The following is a 24318-nucleotide window of genomic DNA, read 5'->3' as shown; positions in this document are numbered from 1 at the left end:
AAAATGATCAGCGTTCTGCTCTACCAGGTGTAACAACTGAGTTTAACATCCAGGCATCCATGAAAACGGAGTTTATGACATTTTACGGAGTTAGAAGTTAGCAGGGAGTTAGCTCGTTAGTTTCTATCTAAATACAATATAGCATGTCCTGACTGCGGGGTTTTGGAAACAAATTAAAACGTACAGCTCTGTTATCACTTCCAGCATAAATGAAGACAGAAAACTAAACAGCAGTGACATTTGCAGGGTTACTGAAGTTTGGCTAGCTGGTATATAATGATGTGCTACGTGACCGCTAGCGACACAGTTATGTTAGCATAATATAAACAAGCTAACTTTTTTTCCACTCGATAAAAGTTAATGTGAGTGTTCTCGGTGGTCAGGAACAAATGTAATCGCATGGCAGGATGCTGTAAAAGGACCAAACTTCAGCCAGGAGAACAACTGAGATAATCCATCCACAATACGAGGTTAGTCATTCATATACTGCTGCATGGGCTGGGCTGTAGCTACATCCTAAGGTTTTAAAAACTGAGCTTAAATAAATGATTAGCGGTAATAAAAGCCGAGGAAGGTCAACAGTGATCACTGACTGTTTTAGGAGCTTTTTGAGATTAAATAGAAGAAAATACAAAACATTAAACATGTTAACAACACAAAAGCCATATTAAACGCAGACTACTTTAGGCCCGGAAGTAGGATTCGTCATGTCATCACTTAACGACCGGATTATCTGACTGTCCAAGTATCTGATCCAGGGTGGTGCAGTTAAGCAAATTCTAAATCTTACTCCCTGAATACAAATCTCCAGTCACTCCTGCTTGTGTTTCCTTAAGAGGTAGTCTTAAGAGGCAGACTTCAGCTATCAGGCTCCTCTCCTGTGGAGCCAGCTCCCACTTTGGATTCAGGAGACAGACAGTCCCTGTACTTTTAAATTCAAATTTAAAACTTTTCTTTTTTTAAAGGTGACAGAGTTAGCTTATATGATCTTGAGCTATCCCACACTTTTCAGTTGTCTGTCTACTACTTTGAGGTAAGTCACGCTGACCTGAAAATCGATAACATATCACTCCTTGTCAAACATTCTCCTTGTGTCCATGTGCTGTCATGTGTTCTGTCCGATGAGCCCAGGGAATGTCCTTCTTAGACGATGCCTACATACAATGTCCAAAGTATTTCCCAAAACATCATATGTAGTTTACCTGTGCTCAGAACAACCAACATATTGGAATACAATACTTCTAAAACAGGTGAAGCATTATGTGGATCCAAGAAATTGTCCTGTATGATAATCTACTGTGATATTCCAGTATGTATTACTGTTAACTTGTGATAACTTTGAATGCACCACTGCTAATTACCAAATTACATGGCGACATCAACAGTTCATTTCTGATATCTCATTTAAAAGTGTAGACCTGGGCTAGCAAGGTTAACAAGGTGCATTCATAATTCACTTTGATATTACATGCTAACTTAGGTTAGCAAAAAAGACACGCTTTACTTACTAAAGAAATCGAACAGCTCACTCTGGCTAGTACAATCAAAAGGCAAAGAAGACAAAAAGCACCTGGCCACAAACCCTATCCAATGCACAAAATCTAAAGTAATTAAATTAATGAACTCTGCAGAGAATAAATCTGTACCTGGCTGTAAAAATGTTTGTTTCAGCTCCAAAGATTGTCATTTTAAAATTGGAGTACATTAGGATTGACCCACTTTTGGAGCCACCCCTAGTGGTCATTTGAAGAACTACACCTTTAGGCACTTCCATATTGCCCCCCCCCCCCCCCCCCCCCCCCCAACGATGTAGGTTGCTGCTTCCATAAAAGTAATTATTTGTTCAAATAGCAATCTAAAATTTTGCATAGCAGACGGATAAGTGGTGCAAAGCTGTATTTTAATCAGTAGGCTTGTCTTGCTAATTAGGCTTTATTTCATATAATCTGATTAGTGATGCAGAATACTACAGAAAGCTCTAGACAACTCAAACTCTAAGTATACCCTTTCATGTAAAGTCTGCACAAAATACTCTTGAACTACATATGGAAAATCCCGTGCCTCACACATTTGCCTACACAAATGTGAAGGTAATCTAAACATCTACTGTCTTTCTTTGTCTTTTGTTGAAGCTAAAACCACACAAGCAAAGCTGCAGGCCAACCAGGGCAGAACTCTAGTGAAGACAGAGCTACTGCGATCCTCACTGGGCTCATTGGTAGTCTGACAGCAGCCATTGAAAGCACTTGTGATTACTTCCCCGTAATCTATGGTCTTATCTGAGGGGCCAGAGGTCAGTTAACTCCTGTTTCTCTCTCAGTTTCTATCCGTTTCACTCTTCGCTCCTTTCAAAGCTCTCTTCTTTTTTTCTCATTTGAACTCAAACAGTGGAAAGAGGACGGTCAAAGCGGTCTGTTAGCTCAAGATCACTTCATCACACAATTGCTCAAACAGTGGGATAACTTCATACAAGAGGCCCCTCTGGGATTCTGTTACTTCGAAAAGACCAGGAGAATCTCAAAGACTGACATCAAAGACTATGCAAAGGTTAGTATCCTGAACTGTATTTTAAGGATTTATGGAAAGTGCCTATTTTCAAAAGTAAGGTGTCTGAAGTTGCTGTACTCAAGATTTATTTTACATATTGACTCGTTTAAGACATCAGCCTTATTGTGGGTTCACAGGGGGCAAACGCAGAGCAATGTATCTACAATAGATGAACAGTATCCGAAAGTCATGAACCCAAGAAATGAAGCCTTATTAGAACGGTCTCGGTGGATAGCCGTCCGAAAGCCGTTCTTAAAGAAGGGAAACAAACAGAAAAGTTTAACAAATGACATTTTTGGTTCAAATCATTATCAATATGGAGGTCAGAAGAGTGGTACAACAGTGAGTGTCATTTGTAAAGGAGGCTCTGTCATGGCTTGGTGCTGACATTTAAGCCAGCTGTGTTGGCGATCTTATCATCGCTGATGAACACAAGTACCATGGGATTTTGATCCACCATGCAATGCCATTTGGAAAGTGTCACTTTCCAGCATCACAACGACCCACACTGCATTAAAAGCATACCTAGATAGAAAACAACACAGTGGAAAACTATTCATGGACTGGCCTCCCCAGCATTACTGAAGGAGTGTGGGATCATCTCGACAGAGAGAAAACCAAATAGCAGCAGAACTCCAAGAAGCCTGGAGAGCTCATTTTAACTTCTAGATCCAGTATCCACCATGTTTCAGTGTTTGTTTGTTTATTCCATGGCAGAGCAGATAGAGATTTGAAATATCAGGTAGACCTTGGCAAACAGGTCTGTAAATATGCCAGCAATTTCTTTATAAGTGTGCTTGAAGAAGCTAAGTGATTTTTTTTATAAAGAAAAAGGAGGAAGCTTTTGTTATTGGTGACTTTTACACCCCTTAAAACCTGTCACGTCTGGCAGCAGAATTAGAATGCGATGTTGTGCCGGAAAATTTAGATTTTCCAAGCATATAAATAATCTATAGGCTCCTCTTGTCCCTGTGTTTCCTTTTTCTGTTAATTTATCCATTGCTATTAGTGTCATTTTGGTTATTACAGTAAATGTATAGTATCAGCTGGCAGGCAGGGCAAAAAGGAATAGGGCCAAAACAGGATTTATATTATATTGTTACTAGTGTTGATTTGAAGAAAGTTTAACAGGAGAAACTAACAATAAACTTTTAAAAAATATTAAAAACAACACTGAAGATATTTCCTATATATGACTCAATAGAAAAGATGATATTGCTGCAGTAGCGGGTTGATTTACAGCGATTAAGTGCATTATAAGGAGGCCATTGTTTAGCCACCTGTTCTATAATTTATCAGGATGTGAGAGAGGCAGCCACAGGGCGGTGGTAAGGAGAAGTCGCGGTGTTTCCGCTCGCGTCCCGTTTGTGAAGCTTTGCTGTGAAGTGTCAGCCCCCGGCGGCGGCGGCCCCTTTAAGAAAGAAGCGCCGCACACTGACGAAATTTCCCCGGCCCTGCTCTCTCTGCCAGTCTGTGTAGATCGACAACAGATCGGAGCAGCGCCGGTATCTGCAAGCTCCGGGCCAACGGCGCTGGTCAGGAAAGCTCTCTCCAGGGAGGAGGGGGGACACGCAACTGGTTTTTTTTCCCCACTGTCTGCCTGCCTGACCGCTCAGCTCTCAGCAGGAGACGACATTTAGTCGGCTTTCAGAAATTAGCGGATGTATCGTCGGGATGGATGGACGGAGTGAGCGGCATTCGCCGTGAGACTGGCGCTAATTTGACGTCCTGAGCAGCAGGTGTACAGAAGGATAAAGCAGACTAAAAGGCAATCTCAGTGTTCATGAAACTTTGCTACGATTTACGTGCTGGGTAAGAAACGCTTATTTTATTTGTGAAACACAATAAATGGCTGTCGTTCTGGAGGGGAGGGAGAAAAATGAGGGGTATTATTTTATGACACCCAAGCTGTCCCAGCGTCTCTTCGGGGTCACCCAAAATGCGGATTGTTTTGGTTTTCTTTTTATCTTTCCTGAGACCGCTAACTCGAGGCCTAAGTTCAACCCCCACCGTTTGAAATTAGTCGCCCTTAACAGATAAAAGTATAACGGACGCATTTGTTGTATCGTGTTAGTTAGTTTGGCCTAACTGTGCCAGAGTCTGACGGCTTTTGATGCTGTTTAAAAGAGAGAGAGAGGAAAAACACGCTTCTTCTCATTTCCTGGCCCAGTGTAACAGTGAATTTTTAAAATCAACTTCTAGTCTCAACCGAAACACTCAAAAGCACTTAAAAACAAACAAATGTTAGCGTAATATTTTACATATTTTCATGTTTTGTACCTCGGTTGCACCCCCAGAAAGATAAAGTGCTCGTGTGGTGTGTTCACTTACAGTCGGAACCTCTGACCTCTAAAAGGTGCTGTCAAACTGGATTTTTGATTAAACCAGTTGGTACAGGGCTTTAGTTTTTTTGTCGCCATACAGAGTTCAAATGTGATTACTATTTGATCAGAATCACGTTTTAACATCCTATGGAGGAGCGTGACCAGTTGTTGAGGAAGAATCTATTGTTTATATCCTTGATTATGTAACTGCAAGGTGAAATAATAGCGCTGATGCTGCATGGCCAGAGGGCTGGAGGGCAGGAAGAAGTGTGTAATTTCCATGCTGTTGGCTGTTACATCATGTGCTGATCGTGACTGTTTGAGTAAACCTCACTTCAGCAGCCCCGCTCAATAATGCAGGAATTCATATTAACAGAAGTATTTCCTCATGAGTCATTTGTTTTTGGGTTTGAGTTTGCATATCAGTGGTACATCACACGGCATGCATGACCCTGAGTGGCAGCATTCAGATGCTGCACTGCCCAAACAATAACCCTTGACATGATGTTAGGGGGAAAAAAAGCCTGCCTTTTTATTTTCGTTGAGCAAAAACCCCACTTTGCCTAAAGGGTTGCATTAGTGGGTTAGATAAAAGCTGGCGTATCCTTGTCCCCACCATTATTCTTCTGTCAGTATTTGTTCGCTGGGGGCTGTGCTTGTGCTTGAAACCTTTGTTTTGCTTTCAACTATAAACAGAGCCGGATGTGTCTAATAGGTCTTGTTAAAGTTCATCATATCTGCGCTCTCCTCCTGCCTTCCTGCTCCCTCCCGAGGGTTGACATCAAATGAAAAGGCTGGGCTCAATAGAAGCATTCACAGTGACGATATGATATGTATGGAGATAGATTTTGTCTTTAATCAGAGGCGTGATGCCTATATGCTGATATGGAAACTTGCGATATCTCTGCGCTGTTACAGTGCCATTGTTTGTTTTAGTTATTATTCTGCTTGTCAGCAGCCTGATGCTGTTCGTCTCTTCTGACCATCTGTCGCCCTTCACCTGATTATTAATGCAGGAAAGTGAACAAAAGTTGCAGCTGCCCATTGGAACATTCTGGCTGTTGCCTGTAGATGAGTTATTTAAAGGTCATGTCCCTCCCTCCCTGTCTCTGAGTGTCTTATGAAACTCATACAAGTTGAGAATAGCTCCACGGGTGAGTGTCTTGCTTTATTCAGCCTTGTTTCTACAGAAACTAAGCACCACGGATGATGATGAGGATGACGATGAAAGCAGGATGTCCCTACATGGGTTTATACACCACGTTCAGTGAAGGCACCTGTAACGGGAAGCTAGTTCTAAAGCATCAGTCACCGAAATGGAAACACCGCACTGTGGCAGGTCTTTGTTTTCTTTTTAAACAAGCCTTTATTATCAGACCTGACTGCTAATGTCCCAGAAAATATACAGACAGTGGCCCTCATGTGTAAGCGCTCAAGCTTTATTGGGCACCCTTTCATGTATGGTTGATGGACACCAGTGATATAGTTATGACTGAAATTAAACTAAGAACCATTTCATGATGTTTAGACATAAAACCATGTAATGAGTGTCTCTCATGATAATGCGTTATCATGGCTACAAAGACAAATGTTTAACTTAAGAGGTTACTATGCCTCCTGATGAGTGCATTATGTTGATTTCATAGGGCTCCTCAGCTAGTTGCTTTGCAGGATTTTATGAGCACGTCTATGAAGCTGTTAATAATCCAGAGCAATAATGTGATTAGTTTGCACTTTTATTGGGGATTTTGTTACTGCAAAAGTGTATAAGTTACGGTTTTCACCTTGTGAATGTGTGTGCGTCGTCTTGTCAGAGTGCGGTCTTGACGACACTTTGTGTAGCAGCAGCTACTAGAAATGTGCTTTTGAGTGCTTCGCCAGATCTGTCTGTGGCAGATTCTTGTCAGCATAATTTCTGGCGTAACTTTAAGTTACGTGTCTGCAGGTTTCAGTGGACTTAGTTGCTGGCACGTGATTGGCTGATTGGATATTTGGGATAACAAGCAGTTGAACAGGTGTATTTAATGAAGTGGCCTGTGAGTGTTTGTAAAATTTTCAGAGGGAGGCAGTGCTGTTTCACCATGCATAGACTTTACTTTGGCGGGCTGCCCAGGTATGTGGACAACAAATATATTTGGCTACATTGCTATATTGTATCATTTATCTTTTCATCCAACAGCGCCATCTGCAGTTTACTAATAAACACTTCCTTTGTTTACAGTGAATAATTCTATTCATTTCTATTAGTACTGCTCACTTAGCCCTGACCCTTCCTTAACCCTCCGAGGGTTAATATTAAGGCTAAAGTAAATACTAAGTATTATTAGTTTTAATCCACTGAAACAAAAATATTTCACAGCTTGTGCCTCGAATGTTTTGATCACAAGTTGGTGTTTTGATTAATATTAAAAGGAATAGCACATTCATTGTTATGCAGATGATACCCAGCTTTATCTGTCATTGAAGCCAGACATAGACCAATTAGTTAAACTGCACGAGTGTCTTAAAGACAAAGGTCTGGGTCACCTCTATCAGGTGACATTGAACCCGCCCGTAGTTACAGCTCAATAGGCTGCTCAGGGCTTCCCATGATGCACTGTTTCTTCTTCATTCACCCCTTTTCAACATCTGTGTGTATACTTTGCACTAGGGCTGGGCCATATCATACCTTTCACAGTAATACCGGTATAATGTTGGGCAACGATAAGAAAATGAAATATCGCGATAGAATATGGGTAAAATGCACATGCGCAGTGCCTTTGTTTTCATACGCTCATGGCGGCGACGGAGAATGAGAAGGGCGAAAGCGGATCGTTGAATGAAACAGATGAACCAGAATTGGTTTGTAAAAATGCTGCAACTTCAGTGGTGTGGAACTGGTTTAGCTTTCGTCCGTCAGATACACAACAAAGCACATTTTTTGGTAGCGCATGCTAGCGGGCCGTCGTTATTACCGTGTTTTTTGGAAAATACGGCACATTTAAAATCAATCCTTTGATTTTTCTGAAAATCGACAGGGCCCCTTATAATCCTGTGTGCCTTATGTAGGAATTCTGGTTGTGTTTACTGACCTCGAAATGATTTTATGTACACGGCGCTCGAAAATCTGTCAAATGTTTTGGTACGACTTTGCTAAGCTACGAAGCTGCACCGCTTGATGGATTGTCGGAGTTTTCCGGCTATCGTAAGCAGGAGGCCTCTGCTCTCGCCTCCTTCCCCTAACCCCCAATTGGTCGCAGATGGCTGCCCCTCCCTAAGCTTGATTCTGGTGGAGGTTTCTTCCTGTTTAAAGGGGAGTTTGTCTTTCCCACTGTCGCCAAGTGCTTGCTAGGGGGTTGTCTGGTTATTGGGGTTTTCTCTGTATTATTGTAAGGTCTTTACCTTACAGTATTAAGCCCCTGGAGGCTCCTGTTGTCGTTGTGATTTGGTGCTATGTAAATAAAACTTAACTGAGTGCTTTTGAGATGTGTAAAATGTCAGTTTTAGTTTTAGTTTCACCTCCATGGGAAACCACAAGTTGCAGAAATAACTCTTGAGTAAGTCGACTAAAGGGCATAAGACTGCCTGCAAAAGCATGACCATGTCTGGCTGTTGTAGCGAGCGTGACCCACATGACCACGAGTAACTTCAGGCTATTAAGGTCATTAGCAGGCGATATCCCAAGAAGACACAGACATGTATACACACACACAGTGTATTAGGCCTTAATACACCAGGCTTGTAAAGCTCCTCACCTTTAACTAAGGCATACAATAATAAACCATTTCAGCCATTGTAATTTTGTTTTATGTGCATATGTGTGTTTGTGCATCTCTCTGCTGCTCTGTTGTTTGGTTTTATGTCAGCAGCAGGCTCTCTCCCCTGGCTGGTGTGTTCACGGTGACTTATGATTAGGTAAAGGTGGGCCGAGGTGTCTTTGCGTTTGTACATAGCCGAGCAAATGACTCATGAGGGCTGTTTGTGTGTATACCCACAGTAACAGTCGCAGCGATCAGACCTTGAGCTAAAGCCCCTTCCTCCTCCTCCTCCTCCACTTCTTCCTCCTCCTCCTTCTGTCCTCTCTTTTCATCTTTTCATCCTCCTATTTAAGCTGCTGTGGTTGAGGCTGCTCCTGGACCAGAGAAAGAGAACCTTTTAAAAAGGAAATAAGTAAACAGGAGGTAGCCTGAAGAACACTCCGGTGAAAGGAGGCAAAGAATAGCATGGGAACACGCAATGTGCGCTTGAATAGGAGCTTGCCTTGAGACTCAATGCTGCGTCATTCGCTGACATTTTTCTGACTGAAAATGTCAGTTTCTGGGGTTGTATCCAAATGTGCCTCTATTTTCTTTTCCAGCAGCCACTATTGATTTATTTATTTATTGATTGTGTTGTATTATAGGTAATCAACAGCCTGGTTGAGCTGACTATAGGGACCGTCTGAGCTGATCCACCGAGCATGCTGTGAGTGGATTCGGGTGGTTACTGCGAGAACAGATTCTAGCGTGACAGGTGTCTAGGCAAGTGGAGGGAAGTGTTTATTAACCTGCCACTCAGCAGGTTTCCATTCACCCCTTGGAGGGGCGCGGGGATAAACCCACCAGTCACGTTTGTAATTTCCACTCACATGTGCCCATGTGGCCTGTTTCTTGTCTTTAATTCACCGCTAGACTTGCTGCCTCAGTGCCAGTCTAATTGTCATTTGTTTGATTACGTCTTTGCCTTGTCTTATTTCCTCTTAGACACGAGGAGTGATGTGTAGTCTAGTCTGTTAGTGCGGCTCTCCACTGAAGTGTTTAGACTTTTATGAAGTTTGTGCTTCAATCTAATGAGCTTCAAACGAGTCCCCTTTATGCGGGCTCAGAGGAGTTACCCACTGTAGCAAATTATAATTCCTAACACGCTGTTTAAAGGCCTTTGAATGTTCTTCATAATGGCAGGTCTGATCAATTTGTTGCTTGTGCAGGGATCGGCTGCTGAGGATTGATGAAATAAGAGTTTTTACAGTATTTGCAATAAGAAAGAAGTGATTCAATCTTTAGGCATAACAAACAAATGGGCAGTTAATAAGAAAAGCAGGTTGGTAGCTAAGGCTGCCACTCCTGAGCTCTTAGAAAAGAAAGTTGGACTAGTCCTGAGTCTGACAACAAGTCAGTATGGTAGAAAGCTTGACGGCTGTCCAGCCATTCACAAAGCAAAGTCTTGACAGGAGTCCAGTCAGATAAACTCTGCGTCGTGTTGTTGTATGGCAGGCATTCGGTCAAGCTGATTAGGTCTCGGGAGGATTAAATCCAGAACGACTACTACCCATCACAGCCATGTTTATTGTATATTCTGGGGTCTGTGCTCAGCTGCAAAAACTGATCGTGGTTTCCACCGACAATAAGGGATTTTTTTTTTCTTTTTAAATATTTATTTTTAAGAGGCTTTCCTTAGGGATGCACCAGTGTTTTTTTTTTTTCTAGCTCTAATATGATAACGATAGCTTAGCTTCAGGTGTCTGCCAAAAAGAACAACTAAAATGTAATATAATAATCAATAAATCCAAATATATCAGTTTACTTAATTAATATTGATAAGATGCAGGTGAAGAGCTGAGCATATTGAGACGTTGCAGAGCAGGTGCACTAAAAGCTTTGGGTGAGAGCGACAGAATGAAGCTGTCTGATCGTGTCTTTGATGTTAACTGACACAGTTTGTGCACGCCACAATGTTAATGTTAGACTGTTAGTGGTTGTGGTTACATACTTTCATACCTTTCATTATCTCGTAACAATAACAGTTTTATTTATATAACAGATTTCATTAGATGAAAACTAAATGTGCTTAACATAGAAAATGAAAAAACTGCGTAGGTTTACGTTGCTTTAAGGCAGTGAAAACAGCAAAACGGAATAAAACAAAACAGCAAAACTTATTAATTGTAGGCCTGTGTGGTTTTGAGTCTGTTTTTGAATGTAAACACAGACGTAATTGATCCCGAGTGAGCAGGTTGGTTGTTCCAGAGAACAGGACCACATTAACTGAAAGCACCTTCAGCAAACTTGGATATGATTCTGGGTATAGTTAAAGATCTGAACCTGATGACCTGAGAGGTCTGACTGGGTTGTAGGCAATCATAAGGTTGTTTACCGTGCTGATAGGAAATGTTAGTGTAGCCATAAAAAAAACCCTGTTTGTTAAAGGACAGTTGATCCAGCTGTCTACTTGATTACAGGAGTAATTGAAGCTGTTGAGGTAAATGGTAAATGGCCTGTATTTATATAGCGCTTTACTAGTCCCTAAGGACCCCAAAGCGCTTTACATATCCAGTCACACACACATTCACACACTGGTGATGGCAGCTACATTGTAGCCACAGCCGCCCTGGGGCGCACTGACAGAGGCAAGGCTGCCGGACACCGGCGCCACCGGGCCCTCTGACCCCACCAGTAGGCAACAGGTGAAGTGTCTTGCCCAAGGACACAACGACCAAGACTGTCGGAGCCGGGGCTCGAACCGGCAACCTTCTGATTATAAGACAAACTGCCAACTCTTGAGCCAGGATTGCCCACATGTCTCCATGTGTCTCACTAAACGTGTCATCATCATCCATAGGTTTCATTTTTTTATAAGTCAGCTACATATGTGCTAAAGTTAGCTGCAGGTCCTAATTTAGCTTTCAGCCGATCTGATACAGTACACTCTTCAGCTTTTGACATATTTTGTTTTTGAGTAGGTGTACTGATTATTTTAGTGTGAATCAGTACTCGTTAGTACCAACATAACTCGTTGATAGTACAGAGTGTGGTACCCATCCATAGTGTTGTCATGTTTCTGTTGTCCTGTTAGGATTTAAAGTAGACACATGCTGTTGCTTACACTAGTTAACAATGCGGAGCTACAGTGGGCTAAAAGTTTGGGATAGTATAATTTTAGACTTGGACAATCTTTGCACCATTTTTAACTGTTTACCATTCGTTTTGATATCTGTCCCTTACATTCACTTGTTAGGCTGCAGTAGGCTAGATCCTTGTTCGCAGCCAGCAGGCCAAACAGCCTTTTCTGGAAGAAACACTGAGTGCGTGATAGTTGCAGTGAGTCACAGCTAGAGCCTGGCCAGGATAACAGTCAGTTGATAATATTGCAGCACATGTAGCCAAGTAACGTGTTCATCTGAAGTTGCCAGTTAGATTGTGAAATGCATTGCTGGAAAACGAATAAAAATCAACCCACGATTCTTTCTTTTCAGTGACATTTATATTCGTGCACTCATTAAACGCCTGTGTCGGCACTGGTCTCAAGAATTCGCGATCTGCCGGACTGTGCTCGCTACAGTTGGTCAAATCACCTTTAGTTAGCGCTTCTCTGTCACGCGCCATAAAGGAACAGGAAGCTAGAAACAACATAAAGCTGAAAGAAATGTGTTGGTTTTGCTAATTGAGATCAAAACACTACAATAACACAACATTTTATATTTTTATTAATATTTCTATTTTCTGTCTATTAGTCATTTCATACACGGACCAGTTTAGAAACCATGAGTCCTGATCACATACTTCTGGATGGCACTATTGATGTGAAACAGCAGCCTTGACAGCACTGTGATGTGTTTGCCAGAAACAGTTTAGCACCTGTTGTGCTTTGAAGCTGGTTCCTGTTAAACTATCATGACCTGTTTCGCACATTGCTGGTAGATGACTTTGTAAATCCTGTCTGTATTTCGTTACTTTCATAAGGGTCAAGTTTACTGCAGTGGATGATGACTCAAACAGCCCCCAGTCTTCATTAAATGTCAACCCTTGACACGAAAACGCAACCATTAAGCCTTTAACAGCCTCCCACAGTCCCTCTCGACCAGCACCACCTTTCCAGCTATTGATGTGAATTAAATCTGCTGTTTGCTGGAGGAGTGACAGGATACGGTGGCCCCATATTCCTGTGTAGACTAAAAAGAGGAGGAAAATCCAAACACTGGCAAATTTGGAGCCTGAACATGCAGTCCAAGACTGTAGTATGTGTTGGTATGTGAGAAAATGGATCAAGCACCGCCTTACAGGAAGAGAAGCGTGACACGTTACATTTCTTAGATTTAAGATTAAGGTTTTATGTTACAATCAGTGAATATTTTTTAACTAATAATTGAATCCCTTCCTCTGTATGTGCATCAAATTAATTCAGTAAAATATAAACCAAACTATTCTGTAAACAATAATCTGTATATAACGATGAAGAAAAACATGTTTACATGAACTGCAGTGGGTCTGTGAGTTTTGTAAACAACGGGGAGTAAAGACATTGTTTTCCTCTCAGTGTTAATGACTCGTCCTTTACTGCCTGTTCAGCAGCCCGTGTATTTTGCGCCCGCAGGGTTGCCGTCCGCCATGTTAAGGTAAAGCCCAGGTGTGCGGTGTTGACCATGCTAAAGCGCCTGGACAAGATCCGCTTCCGAGGCCCCAGGACGAGAGACGAATTCCCGGATCTGGCCGAGTCGCCACCTGCCTCCGACAACGAATGTAGCGACGACATGCAGCTGAAGCCGAGAGCAGCTCTGCGTGACACAGAGGACGTCCTGCGAGAACCCGTGAGTGCTCATCATTTTGTTTTCTTCTTTTGTGTTTGTTTGGTTTTTTTGTCCTGTGATGGAAAGGTAAACACACATGGGAGGATTTAGGGTTTTGTTTTTTTTTGTTTTTTGGGGTTGTTTTGTGACTCATCCATTAGTCCTTCTAAAAAGGGTGTGATGCTAAATCACTGAAGTTGGTGTTTCCTCAACAGAAAAAAGGGGGGAGACAAGCAGGGGATTTTGCTTTACCTTTATCATGCTGGTTTGAATTTCTTCTCCAGTTTAAGGAGCGCTGCAGCTGAAAAACAAAACCATGTTGCTCTTTTTAAAAGTCCCCTTCTTTCTGCTTATCTGAAGAGGAATGAAAAAGGGAGGGCTCATCATGAAAAGAAAAATGGAGGAGATGGCGGCAGTGAGGTTTTTCTAATAGTGGACATAAGATATAGATAGCCATCAGCATGAGTCAAGAGCCTAAATACTGGAAGCATTTGTGAGAAGTAGAGAATGAAAAATGGTGGGAGAGAAAAGATTTAAGCGGGGAAAGTGATGGAGGAGGCGAGAGGACAGGAAGTTGGCCTCAGAAGATTGGACTCCAAGATGTCTAGAGGGGAGGGCATGGACAAGATCCAGAGGAAACTGTAAGAAGACTAAACTTTGTGACAAAATAAAAAAAAAAACACCATGTTTTCTGATATTTCTTCCCCCCACGCTGGATGCTGTTCTGAAATCTGAAGCTTTCTTCTGCCCTCAGTGGTGACTAAAAACGGCATTGTCGTCATTGCCGTGCACACTGATAGATAATTAAATGCACCAGATTAGTCACTTGATCATATCATTTCCTGAATAAATGCTCAGGAGATCTCTGTCCCCTTTCATTGTTTTTTTTTTTTTTTTTTTTTTTTTCTGTCTTCTTCTGTGTCTCTGTTCAGAGAGAGAGTTTAGGTAACTGTTGCTCATGAGGCCTTTCTTTGAGTTTTCCTGCACAAACTTGCACAAATCAAATGAGTGATCTAGCCGTGAATTCCCTTTTGAGCATACTTTATAGGCATGTGCAACGTGTCTGTATTTTCATGTGTTTGTTTTCACATGTGCACCTGTGCTAGGATATAATTTTTCTGTCTCTGGTGTTTGCCTGTGTGCATTCCAGCCCACTGAGAAGGCATCACCCACATTACAACACTGATGACTCACACTCTGAAGCCCTAAAATAGACCAAGCTTGCTCTCATCCCTGCTGGGATGCACACATGAGGCATGCACTTTCTCCCACATTCCCTTGTGTATCTTATAGCCTAAACGGCATGGTGGATATCTCACCTTTAGTCCACAGTACCCTTAAGAGGTCCTTATTGTCACACTGGAGCCCACCCTGGTGGCACAACTGATGTGTGCTTTTTGCCCTTCAGGATTGGGTCATATGGCCTAAGTGGAAACCTAATTTCATTGCCTCATCTGTTTAAAAAGAGCGTGCCCTTGGGTTGCTGAATATATACACCGATACTTCTTGACAAACTAGCTTGTGTCATCCATATTAAATAGGCAGGATGTCATTGGGCAGATGGCGCTCAGTCATTGAACAGACGAGCGCGTGCGACCTCACCGGCCTCACTTTACCTGCTGGATCAGGCAGCTTGATCACCGCAAATGTTGGACTTTCAGTGTAGCCATTATCTATTGTAATGGTCTCTTTCACCCAAGGCAATGACCAAAATGTAATGTTAATATTCAAATGTGAAAAACTAGACCTGAATTATGTATTCCTGCCATTACGTAGCACATTTTCTCTCATTCTGAAGCAGGATATTGTGGTTATAAAGAAATAACCAAACTAATGAAGCATTGCTTCTGCCGCCAGCCATGCGGAGCATTAATCACCTAAAAAGGACTGACTATAACAAGTCACCCCATGAATTAAAACGAGCTCTACAAATTGAATCAATTGTACTGACTTAAAATACTAAAAGTACCCAATAGGAATAATGTAAAAATCAAATTATAAATGTATTTATTAAGCACATTAAATGACCAAAGTGCTGAAAAAAGGCACAGTGGATAAAATAAACAAGTGAATAGATTTGAAATAAGTAAAGTACATGCTAGCAGGTGCTAAAAGTGTACAGTTGTAGTTGAAAAAGGCACAGGAGACACAGTGTGCAACTCGGTGTCAGAGGCCAATGAAGAAAAATGAGTTTTGTGGGTAGTTTTAGGACAAAATAGAAGGAGCAGGTTTGACAAAGAGGGCAAATGTGTCCTGGAGAAAACGTGGGACCATCCGAGCAGCTAAGTGTCAGCTGATTGGATCTCCATTTGTAGACATCAATATATTCAAATGTCTCCATTTCCTCCAGCTGCATGTGTGCATTTTAATTAGATGCATTTGTTCCTTTTAAGTTTTACATATTGTCATGCATTTAAAATACTTGACCAGCTGTTAGCGCTGAACAGCTTCGAACCTGCCATTCAATGCCAAAGCATATACTCACTAGACATGAGTACTTGAGCCTGTAATGATACCATCAGGATTTAAACTCAAGACTCTTATTTCTCTCTGTTTTTCATATTAAGGTCCAAAGATCAGTTTTGTAATGGCAGAAAAATCCAAAAGAGTTGAGCTCTGGGTTACAGTCATCCTTTTGAAATGTCAACAGTAGCCAAACCTGATTTATATACTTTGTAAACACTGCAGAATACAACTGAGTGGGTTTAAATTTGTCATGTATGAGGAGCTGTGAGCACCCTTTAAGATGTTGCTGTGGCAAGCCGTGTCTTTTCTTAGTATACCTTCTAAGATGTATATTTTTAATCAGTTTTATTGGATTTTAAAGTGACTTTTCAAGCAACACCTCAGATACCTGAGACATTTTTTAGAAATCACATGGTTAACAGCAAATCTGCTTGGGAAGGGGGGAGGGTGGGTAGTTTCACTGGTAGAGAAACAAAAGTGAAAGTGAGAAGAGGCACAAATAATACTTGTGTGGCTTTACAGCTGCATGTTCGTTAACAAGGGCTGCTATACTTGCATGTGCCTGCTATTGTCTATTGTGGGTTTTGTTGTGTTTTTTTTTTGCTGCTGCCAAATACATTTGTTAATTGTTTATCATTAGACTTGACAGATCAAAAAGTACCACCAGCGGCCCGCTTGACCGCTGCTGTGTCAGACACAAAAAAGGTCTCTATTGATGTGCTCAGAAGCAGAGCAAAGCTTTGAAGTCTTCCTCTCTTATTATCACCTTCATCTGCGAGGCTCTCTTGTAGCCTCCTGAGAGAGTTAAAAATCAGGAGTAGAGTGAAGTCGGCACGTGAGATCCCAGGAGCTGCTCTCTTCTCAAATGACTCTGAATCGGGGAGGACTGGACATTTTCAGGGCGACTTGTCCCGTTACCTGAGCACTCCAGCGCAGGAGCCCAGCCCCTACATTAAAGCGCTAAGAGTAGTCTGCCTCTGTAATCTCTCCTCTGTACAAGAAAACTGTTGCTAACCAGGACATCTCTGCATTTGTCTTGTTCTGATGATATTCTCCTAGAGGCTTGAAGAAAATGGAAACGGAGGTGCTGTCAGACAGGAAGTGTTTGCATCGGCAGAGTTTAGCAGAGTAAGTCAGTCATAACTTGACATTTTAACCTGACTTGATTTAGACTTTCAAGTTTTTCCTCTTTAAGGTTGGCCACAAACCCAACTTCTAGTCACGAGCAGGCATAAAGTCTGTACAGCAGGTATCACTAAAAGAAAATGGATCGAGTTATATATAGATTTTTAAAAGCCGGCCTTCAAACAGGAAGGGCTGAAAGAGATATCGAGGAAGTGATTGAGAGGTTTCAGTTTGTGCAGGATTTTGAAGGAGCTGTCAATTTATGTTGGGCTTCTAGCCAACAGCTGGCAGCATCATCTCTTTCCAGGCTTTAAACAAGTAAAAGCAGCTGAATACTCCCCAAAAACATTATTATTATGTATACTTTTTAGGAGCTGACTACTGTTTGTTCCCCCCCCCCCCCCCCCATTTTTCCACACCTCACTTTCTTAAAAAAAAATTAAAAAAAATACTGTGATCAGAACAATTACATATTTATATCCTGGTGTTTGTGGATGGAAGCGGCCGGTATAATCATGAAGCCTATAAAATAAGTGAAGTGAGAAATGGCTAACGTGAAGCAGAGAGGTGCAGAAACTACTGAGAGTTGTGGTTCAATAAACGGGACTGTCTGTGAAGAGCTAAAGAGCTCCAGGATGAAGTGGGTTAAATCTGCTCCTTGACTCGGATCACCCACACAGTTATCCAGTCACAGACAAAAAAGGTGCAAATCATGGAGACGCGGAGAAACCAGTTTCTTGAATCTTGCAGGACTGCACAATGGCAGCACATTTTTAAAACTCAGAGGTTTATGAAGGTGCTTTATATTGTAAGGTAAGAATCCTACAGTAATACTGCAAAAACCCACAAAATTAGAACAATGAGTAAAGGACAGTGGGAAGGAAAAACTCCCTTTTAACAGGAAGAAACCTCTGGCAGAACCGGGCTCGGGCAGGGCCAGCGGACTTGACTGGCAAAGGTGTGATGACTAAGCAGCAATAAGAAAAATTCAATTTTAGTCAGTTGAAGCTGATCACTATTCATAGCAGAAATCACTCAACAGTTGGATTTAAAATTAAAAATATGGGTGGAGTAAATGAGTTCAACAACATCTCTTAGCTTCTGTTTTATACCAGACAGACTGGATTAATATTGCATTTCAAATAGATTCCAGGGCGTGACCTTATGCAGTCTTTTGCTGAGGTTGCAGATAAATGGTTGAAGGCTGAGTGGGTGTGATGTAAAGTACAAGTTGATATTTATATAGCAGCCCTGTTGCTTGGAGAATTTCATTAGATGGAGGTGTTTCCTGTGATTTGCATACTTGTCACAGTTATATCTGTTCAGTTTTCTCAGCGTGCATTCTCAGAAGAGATTGAGAGTTTTTCTTTTTTTCCAAACGTAGGGTTTCCTAAACTCACATCACATGCTCAATAAAAGGAGAGAGGGGGAACACAATAATTAATTAGCCGATATTTGTCCAGGGTGACGTCAGCGTTTGACCTACTTTTGATAACCAGGACATTATGAGTGTGAGCGGGTGCCTGCTTAAAGCATCAGAGGTGTGTTTAAGTGATGCGTCCTCGTAGGACATAAAACAAAGCCGCCAAAATCCAAACTAAAGAGAATCGTTGCTCGCAATGCAGCAAAAAAACATCTGTTTGCCCCTCTGTCCTCTCCTCGCATTTCCTCCTCATCTTTCTTTCATGCCTCTTTTTTTGGCTCTCTTTCATCCTGCTGTCTTTATTTACTTCTCTGCCCTCTTTCACTTTCTCTCTTTCACTCAGCATCCCTCTTCTTCTTCGTGACACACTTCCAGGAGAGCCTCTCATTTGTTTTCTTTGAAGTGCTTCTGTATTCAGGGACGCGCTATCCATCGCGGCGTCGCTGTCTCACCAGCCTTCGGTGTCGTTAGACTTTGGCTCTCTCCCAAAGCACTTTTTTTTTTTTTTTAGGTCAGCATCAGTTTTGTGCTATTGCGCTCTCGTCCTCTGTCTCCATTGCTTGAGATGTTGCAGTCTGTCTATGCAGGCACATGCAAGCCTCCACGGTTGCTGTCAGGGAGAAGCTGCTGCAGTGTGTGTGCGTTAGTGTATGCGTCTGTTGTGTGGCGAGAGTCTCTTAAAGGACCCCCGCTATAGTCGAGCAGCGATGCTCAACCTGCAGTGCTCATCATGCACTAGCACAGCCGTCTCTCTCATCCTGTCCTCCTCCTTCATCACCCGCTCTCCCCTTTTTTTCCCTTACCCTTCTCATCCCGCTCCCTTCTCTCTCTCACACACAGTCATCAACTCTCAGTCGTTGCCATACATTTCGTCCACCTACTCTCCCTGTGTGTCAGGGTTGTATCCCTCAGTCATTGCTGTTTGAGTCATCAGTGTTGCTGTAGTCAGAAGAGGTGGGGGGGTTCTCCTCTTTTTCGCCTTCCTCCTGCTATCTCGCTCCTGCTGGACTCGAACCAGGCGAGGAAACATTGGTGTGAGTCACTGCACCAAGCTAATCTGTGTGTATTAGATCATATGGGATCTCCCTGCTTGTGCTCTCGTGTGGATTTTGTGTCGCGTGCATGGAAATAAGAATTCAAATCTGATTTTCTTTGTTGTTTCTCTGTTTTTGTTTGTGTTTGCCTGCGTGCCTGTGTATGTATGCATGAATGAATGTGTGTGTCTGTGTGCACAGGCTGGTTCGGGGTCTCCCACTATGGCTGCAGCCATACAGGACTTCCAGAGGTCAGAGTCAGAGCGGCTCAACGAAGTCAAGGGTCATTTGGAAATTGCCTTATTGGAGAAACATTTCCTACGTGAGTATGCACACACTGCACTTTTCTGGGCATTTATTTTCCAACTAAATATAATTGCTTAAGCTGCTTTTATTTACTGAAACTTTATTTGTGCTGCTTGCACTTAAAGCTGAGAAAAATACAGTTTTTGAGGTGCCAGTGTAGGTATCAGCCAATCAAATATGTTTATTCAAATGCTCCAGTCTGCCTGTTAAGCCAAAAAAAATCTCATGCATTTATTCAGAAAGAGCAAAGTGGCTGTCTGTTATAGTTCAGCATCAAAATGGAGAAGTTGATCACTGAAGTGGCTAATCAGCCTGTTCTAAATGAACGCATTTCCTAACAGGCAGCTAACTTGGCTGATAACTTTTAATTGAAGCTCAGCTACCTTGCTTTGTGATGGTTGGTTACTGTTGCTATGGTAGTCGCACCAGCAAAAATAGCCACACAAACATCCGTAACACCCACCATCGAGCACCGGAGCAGCATATCTGAGTCCTGCCTCAGATTTTCTGAATTACCCAGAACTAGCGATGCAGCAGTTCAGTCGTTTCACTTCAGGTCTTATTTGATCTTATTTGTGCTTGTTAAGCATCTTTACTGTCGTTTACCGCCACACTAGTTTCTTCTTATTTGCTCTGCGTGTACCTTTTCACGTGAGGAGTGGATCTAACGATGAGAATGTTACTAGAGTTCACTCTGACTAAATAAAAGCGTCCCGATGACACAGAGAGGAGGACAAAGCAGCATCAGAGGAGGAACTTTTCATTCGTGTCATCTCATTTAAACCACAGTCTGTGGTTAGGTGACAGACTAGCGTGGAGCAGCTGGTGCACTGCTGCTGACACGTGGCACACGCAGACCAACAAAAAGTGGCTAAAGACACCAGCACCTTCGATTTGCCCGTTGTCAGCAATAGTTGATGTAGCTTTTTGAGTGACAATTTGGCCGATTGGGTCCAAATGTCGGATCTGTCCCATCCCATTCCCATTGTTTTATAGAAAACTTCATATTTGGCGAGACGATTGCAGCTGTAAGAGAACAAGTGAAAATGTCTGTTGCATTGTGTTGCACTGGTGATTTGGTGTTGTAGAGATATCGCCTCATGAATTCATCAGTTTCTTATCTAAATGGCCTTTTTTGTTTGTTTTTGGTGTGTTTGTACGGCAAATGTAGCAGGCAGCCTCTTATGCTGAAGAGATGGTTTTTGGTGTAAAGAGTCTAAGAACTCGTGCTGGCACTTAGTGATGTCTTATCATGCAACTCGACACAGAAATGTGCTAGTCGTGTTGTAGGAGAGATTTTAGAAGTGATACATGTTTCTTATTAAGAAGAATCACACATGTTGTAAGTTCTTGCAAAGTGACAAACGTAATCTGTGTCATCTTGTGATCTCACTGAATTTGCGGTTTAACTGTCTGAGACTGCAGTCGGCTTGGTTTTATCCATTGCTCGCGGTTGTTGTGCACAACATTGTTATGTTGGGCTGCCAATCTGTTAGATTCAAGAAATGCTAATGAGTTGCTCAATTTAGAAGCTGAAATAGAAGCTCCTATCTGATAAGCAGTACTTGGTTTTACCAGAGGCTGTATCAGAATTTGGTGCCATGGTGACAGAGGCCACACCCATTGTCTCATACCCAAATGGAACAGATGATTGCTTTATCAGTGTTTTGTGTGATTGCCTGATATACATGGCTTTTTGTCTGTGTCTGTTTTCATTTTGTCCTTTCTGCTGCCTCATTGGAGACTGAAAATGATCAGGTCCAGCAAGGTCAGTTTTGTTGGAACATTTCCCTCGGGGGGTTTGAGAAGAGGTCTAAACAGGGTACTTTCCAATCCTGCAAATGCATGGTTTATCCAGAGGACATCTCCCAGTTGTTGTCTCAGACACTGAAAGCAATGTAATGCTTGTATGTTAGTTTTTTGTTTTGTTTTTTTAAAACAGTATTACAGTAGATCGTCATCAGTGTTGTCAATGACAGAAAATACTCAAATTTTGCTATCATTAATGTGAAAGAAGTGATGAAATACTCAAATCCAGGCATTCTGTCATGTCCTCATCGGGTTAGCTTAGCTCTCTGTAAGGAAGCCTTTCTCCAGTTTCTCAAAAGCAAGTTGAAGGGGAAACGAATACGAACACAACACTGAACAAACTAGTGTGACTGTGTAATCTATGCTAGAATTGACAGTAACAAAGGCAGTATCATCTTGTTTTGGTAGCTGTATGTTAGCAACCCTGAAATTACACTGGAAACATGATGGAACAAGCAGCTGCTGCACTAGTGTTAATCAATTGTCCATGCTACACCAGAGAGGCAGCCTGGGAGGAGACATTACAAAGTGCTAGTGAACCCAGTAACCCTGGAAAGCGTTTTATGTTTTTGGACCTTATATAAACTCGCTCGATGTGTTTTCAAAAAGATTTCAATCCTTCCATCCATCGGTTTTCTTCACTGCTTATACAGTTCAGGGTCATGGGAGGATAGAAATTATTGTAGCTATCAAAGGATAGATGGCCATTGAAACTCACATTCACATTGTTGATTTTTAGCTCATACATCTGTCTGACCATGTGCCTGTTCACAATTCACAAGAATCACTGATATCAGCCTAAAGGCAAGACCAAGAGTCAAAAAACTACTTGTCACATACTATTTTTTTTTTTATATGTGCAATAAAATGATTGATAATGTGCTTTATAAGGGTTATAATTATAGCTACTTGAAGCAGATTTTCAATAATTAATCAATTAATCTGTGGATTTTTGTTTTGTAAAGACAAGCGCCATTTTAGTTTTAGTGTTTCAACTGACTGCATGACATTTGCGTTCAAAGTGTGCAGTCCTTCCTCTGTATGTGCAGTCTTTCCTGTGCTAGGTGCTGCAGCCCACCAAAATGTTGCACCCACCTGTAGGTCTACCTGTAGCCAGGACCTAATTTGTCCTTAATTAATCTTAACAAACTCCATTTGCTTATGAAAGTCATTATGACTTCCACACAGCATCCAATAACAAAACTGTGCTCAGTGTAGATTCAGGGTATCTTTGCAGTTGTCATCACTGATAAAAGTAGTGGGAAAGTAGCAGATTTTTCTGTAAACGTTTAGTGATTTATGAAGAGGCAGGGAAACTGGGGCAAAGCAGGTTAAGTCAGGGTGAGGGGACTGGACGGTGCTTTTCTGTTACAGGCTTGTCTAACCTGGTTGGTGTGCAGTTGCTGTACCTTTACAACAACCTTGTTGCCAGTGCTCTGTAATGGACTGTCAGGTCTCCGCCCGCCCTCTTTAACTTTTCTGTGTGTGTGTGTGTGTGTGTGTGTGTGTGTGTGTGTGTGTGTGTGTGTGTGTGTGTGAGAATACCTCAGGCTATGCCTTCTCTCATAATGCTGTGCCTAAGCTCAAAGGGCTGGACCCGTTGTCATACTGTCAGGATGCGAGCTAGTGAGCTATTTTTCATGGATATCTCTTACTTCCCTTTCCTTGCTCTCTCCCATCTTTAAAAACATCTTCTAAAGCTCTCATTGCTTTTTTCTTTCCTCTTCATCCTGCCGAGCTGCTCTTTGTGATTCTGCCCACCATTACCTGCTCTCCAATTTCCGGATCAGCCTCAGTTCTTTTTTTTTAAATTTGCTTTTAAACTTATTCTCTTCCTCTTATTCTTTTTTTGATTTTCCCTTTCTTTCTCCTTATCAGATCACTATGATGTTCCCACGTAATTCCAAAGCTGTGACAGCTCAGAACAGCCACTAATATGGGAGACACTTGACAAACCACTACGCACGTTTCTTTCAGTTTGTCTTCAGTTCCTCTTTCACTCTCAGGTTATTCATTTCTCTCACGCCTCTCAATCTCTCATTCCATCTTTGGCCGGTGTAATCGTACTTCTGGGAACACTGAAGCATGACAATCCATTAGCAAGTAATGGAGTCCTGCTCTCTGCCGTGCGCTCTTGTTATTTTGGCTTCCACTTCCACTACTCCTTTGCACTCTCCCCTTCTTCCCTGTGCTGTCGTCATACGATAAACTATGTAGCGCTGAGTTTATGGGACGGCTTGCACAATATAGCCTGCTGCACAAGTGGTTATTCATGATTTTTCTCAGTGCGTGTTAAGCACAGATGAACACAGATTTAAATGCTGACATACACGTTGTCATTAGTTAAAGCTAATAAGATTAGCAGGGTGAGACAAAAGACTCCTTGTAGTGAGACATTGTAGTTTAATGTGCTGTGTAATGGTTGTTTCTGGAACATAGGTGCTATAGAAAGACACTATGGTGTACTGTGAAGCGCCGGATTTTGGTCATTGACATGAAGTTCAGCTTATATTAAGAATATTCTTAATATTTGATGATACCATTACTCTTTACAGCAGGTGCAGTTAAATACTTGGACATAGACACTGTACAGCCTGTTGCCTACAGTGCCTCCAGCCAATCCAGTGCAGCTACTTCCTCTTATTCCATTATTTCCAGTCAGATATGCAATACGTATCAAAAAGCACTGGGCTCCTTGCATATCTAGAGGAACTGCTCAGCCAGTCATGAAGCTCCTGATGCAGTTTATGTGCTGATGTTAAT

At 42.0% G+C, this 24318-nt stretch overlaps 1 protein-coding gene across 8 annotated transcripts in view; it reads left to right on the top strand.

Annotated features, from left to right (window-relative positions):
• Nucleotides 1-893: 893 nt before the first annotated feature.
• gramd4a (GRAM domain containing 4a) overlaps nt 894-24318 on the top strand; it is a 54734-nt gene continuing 31309 nt past the window's right edge. For 2 of the 8 annotated variants that reach the window (XM_080291211.1, XM_026146458.2), the window contains exons 1-4: nt 3847-4359; nt 13200-13413; nt 16918-16986; nt 19642-19762. In XM_080291211.1, coding sequence (XP_080147337.1) covers nt 4331-4359; nt 13200-13413; nt 16918-16986; nt 19642-19762 — 433 coding nt within the window. In that variant the 5' untranslated portion in view covers nt 3847-4330. Of the gene's footprint in view, nt 1034-2132; nt 2294-2323; nt 2548-3841; nt 4360-13199; nt 13414-16917; nt 16987-19641; nt 19763-24318 lie in introns of those variants that run through there. The other 6 variants (XM_026146460.2, XM_080291215.1, XM_080291212.1 and 3 more) reach the window with 6 other exon arrangements.

The sequence above is a fragment of the Astatotilapia calliptera genome, chromosome 17 (assembly GCF_964374335.1).
Source record: "Astatotilapia calliptera chromosome 17, fAstCal68.1, whole genome shotgun sequence".
NCBI lineage: Eukaryota > Metazoa > Chordata > Actinopteri > Cichliformes > Cichlidae > Astatotilapia > Astatotilapia calliptera.
The sequence above is the reverse complement of the archived record's forward strand: the minus strand, read 5'-3'. Positions and strand labels throughout refer to the sequence as shown.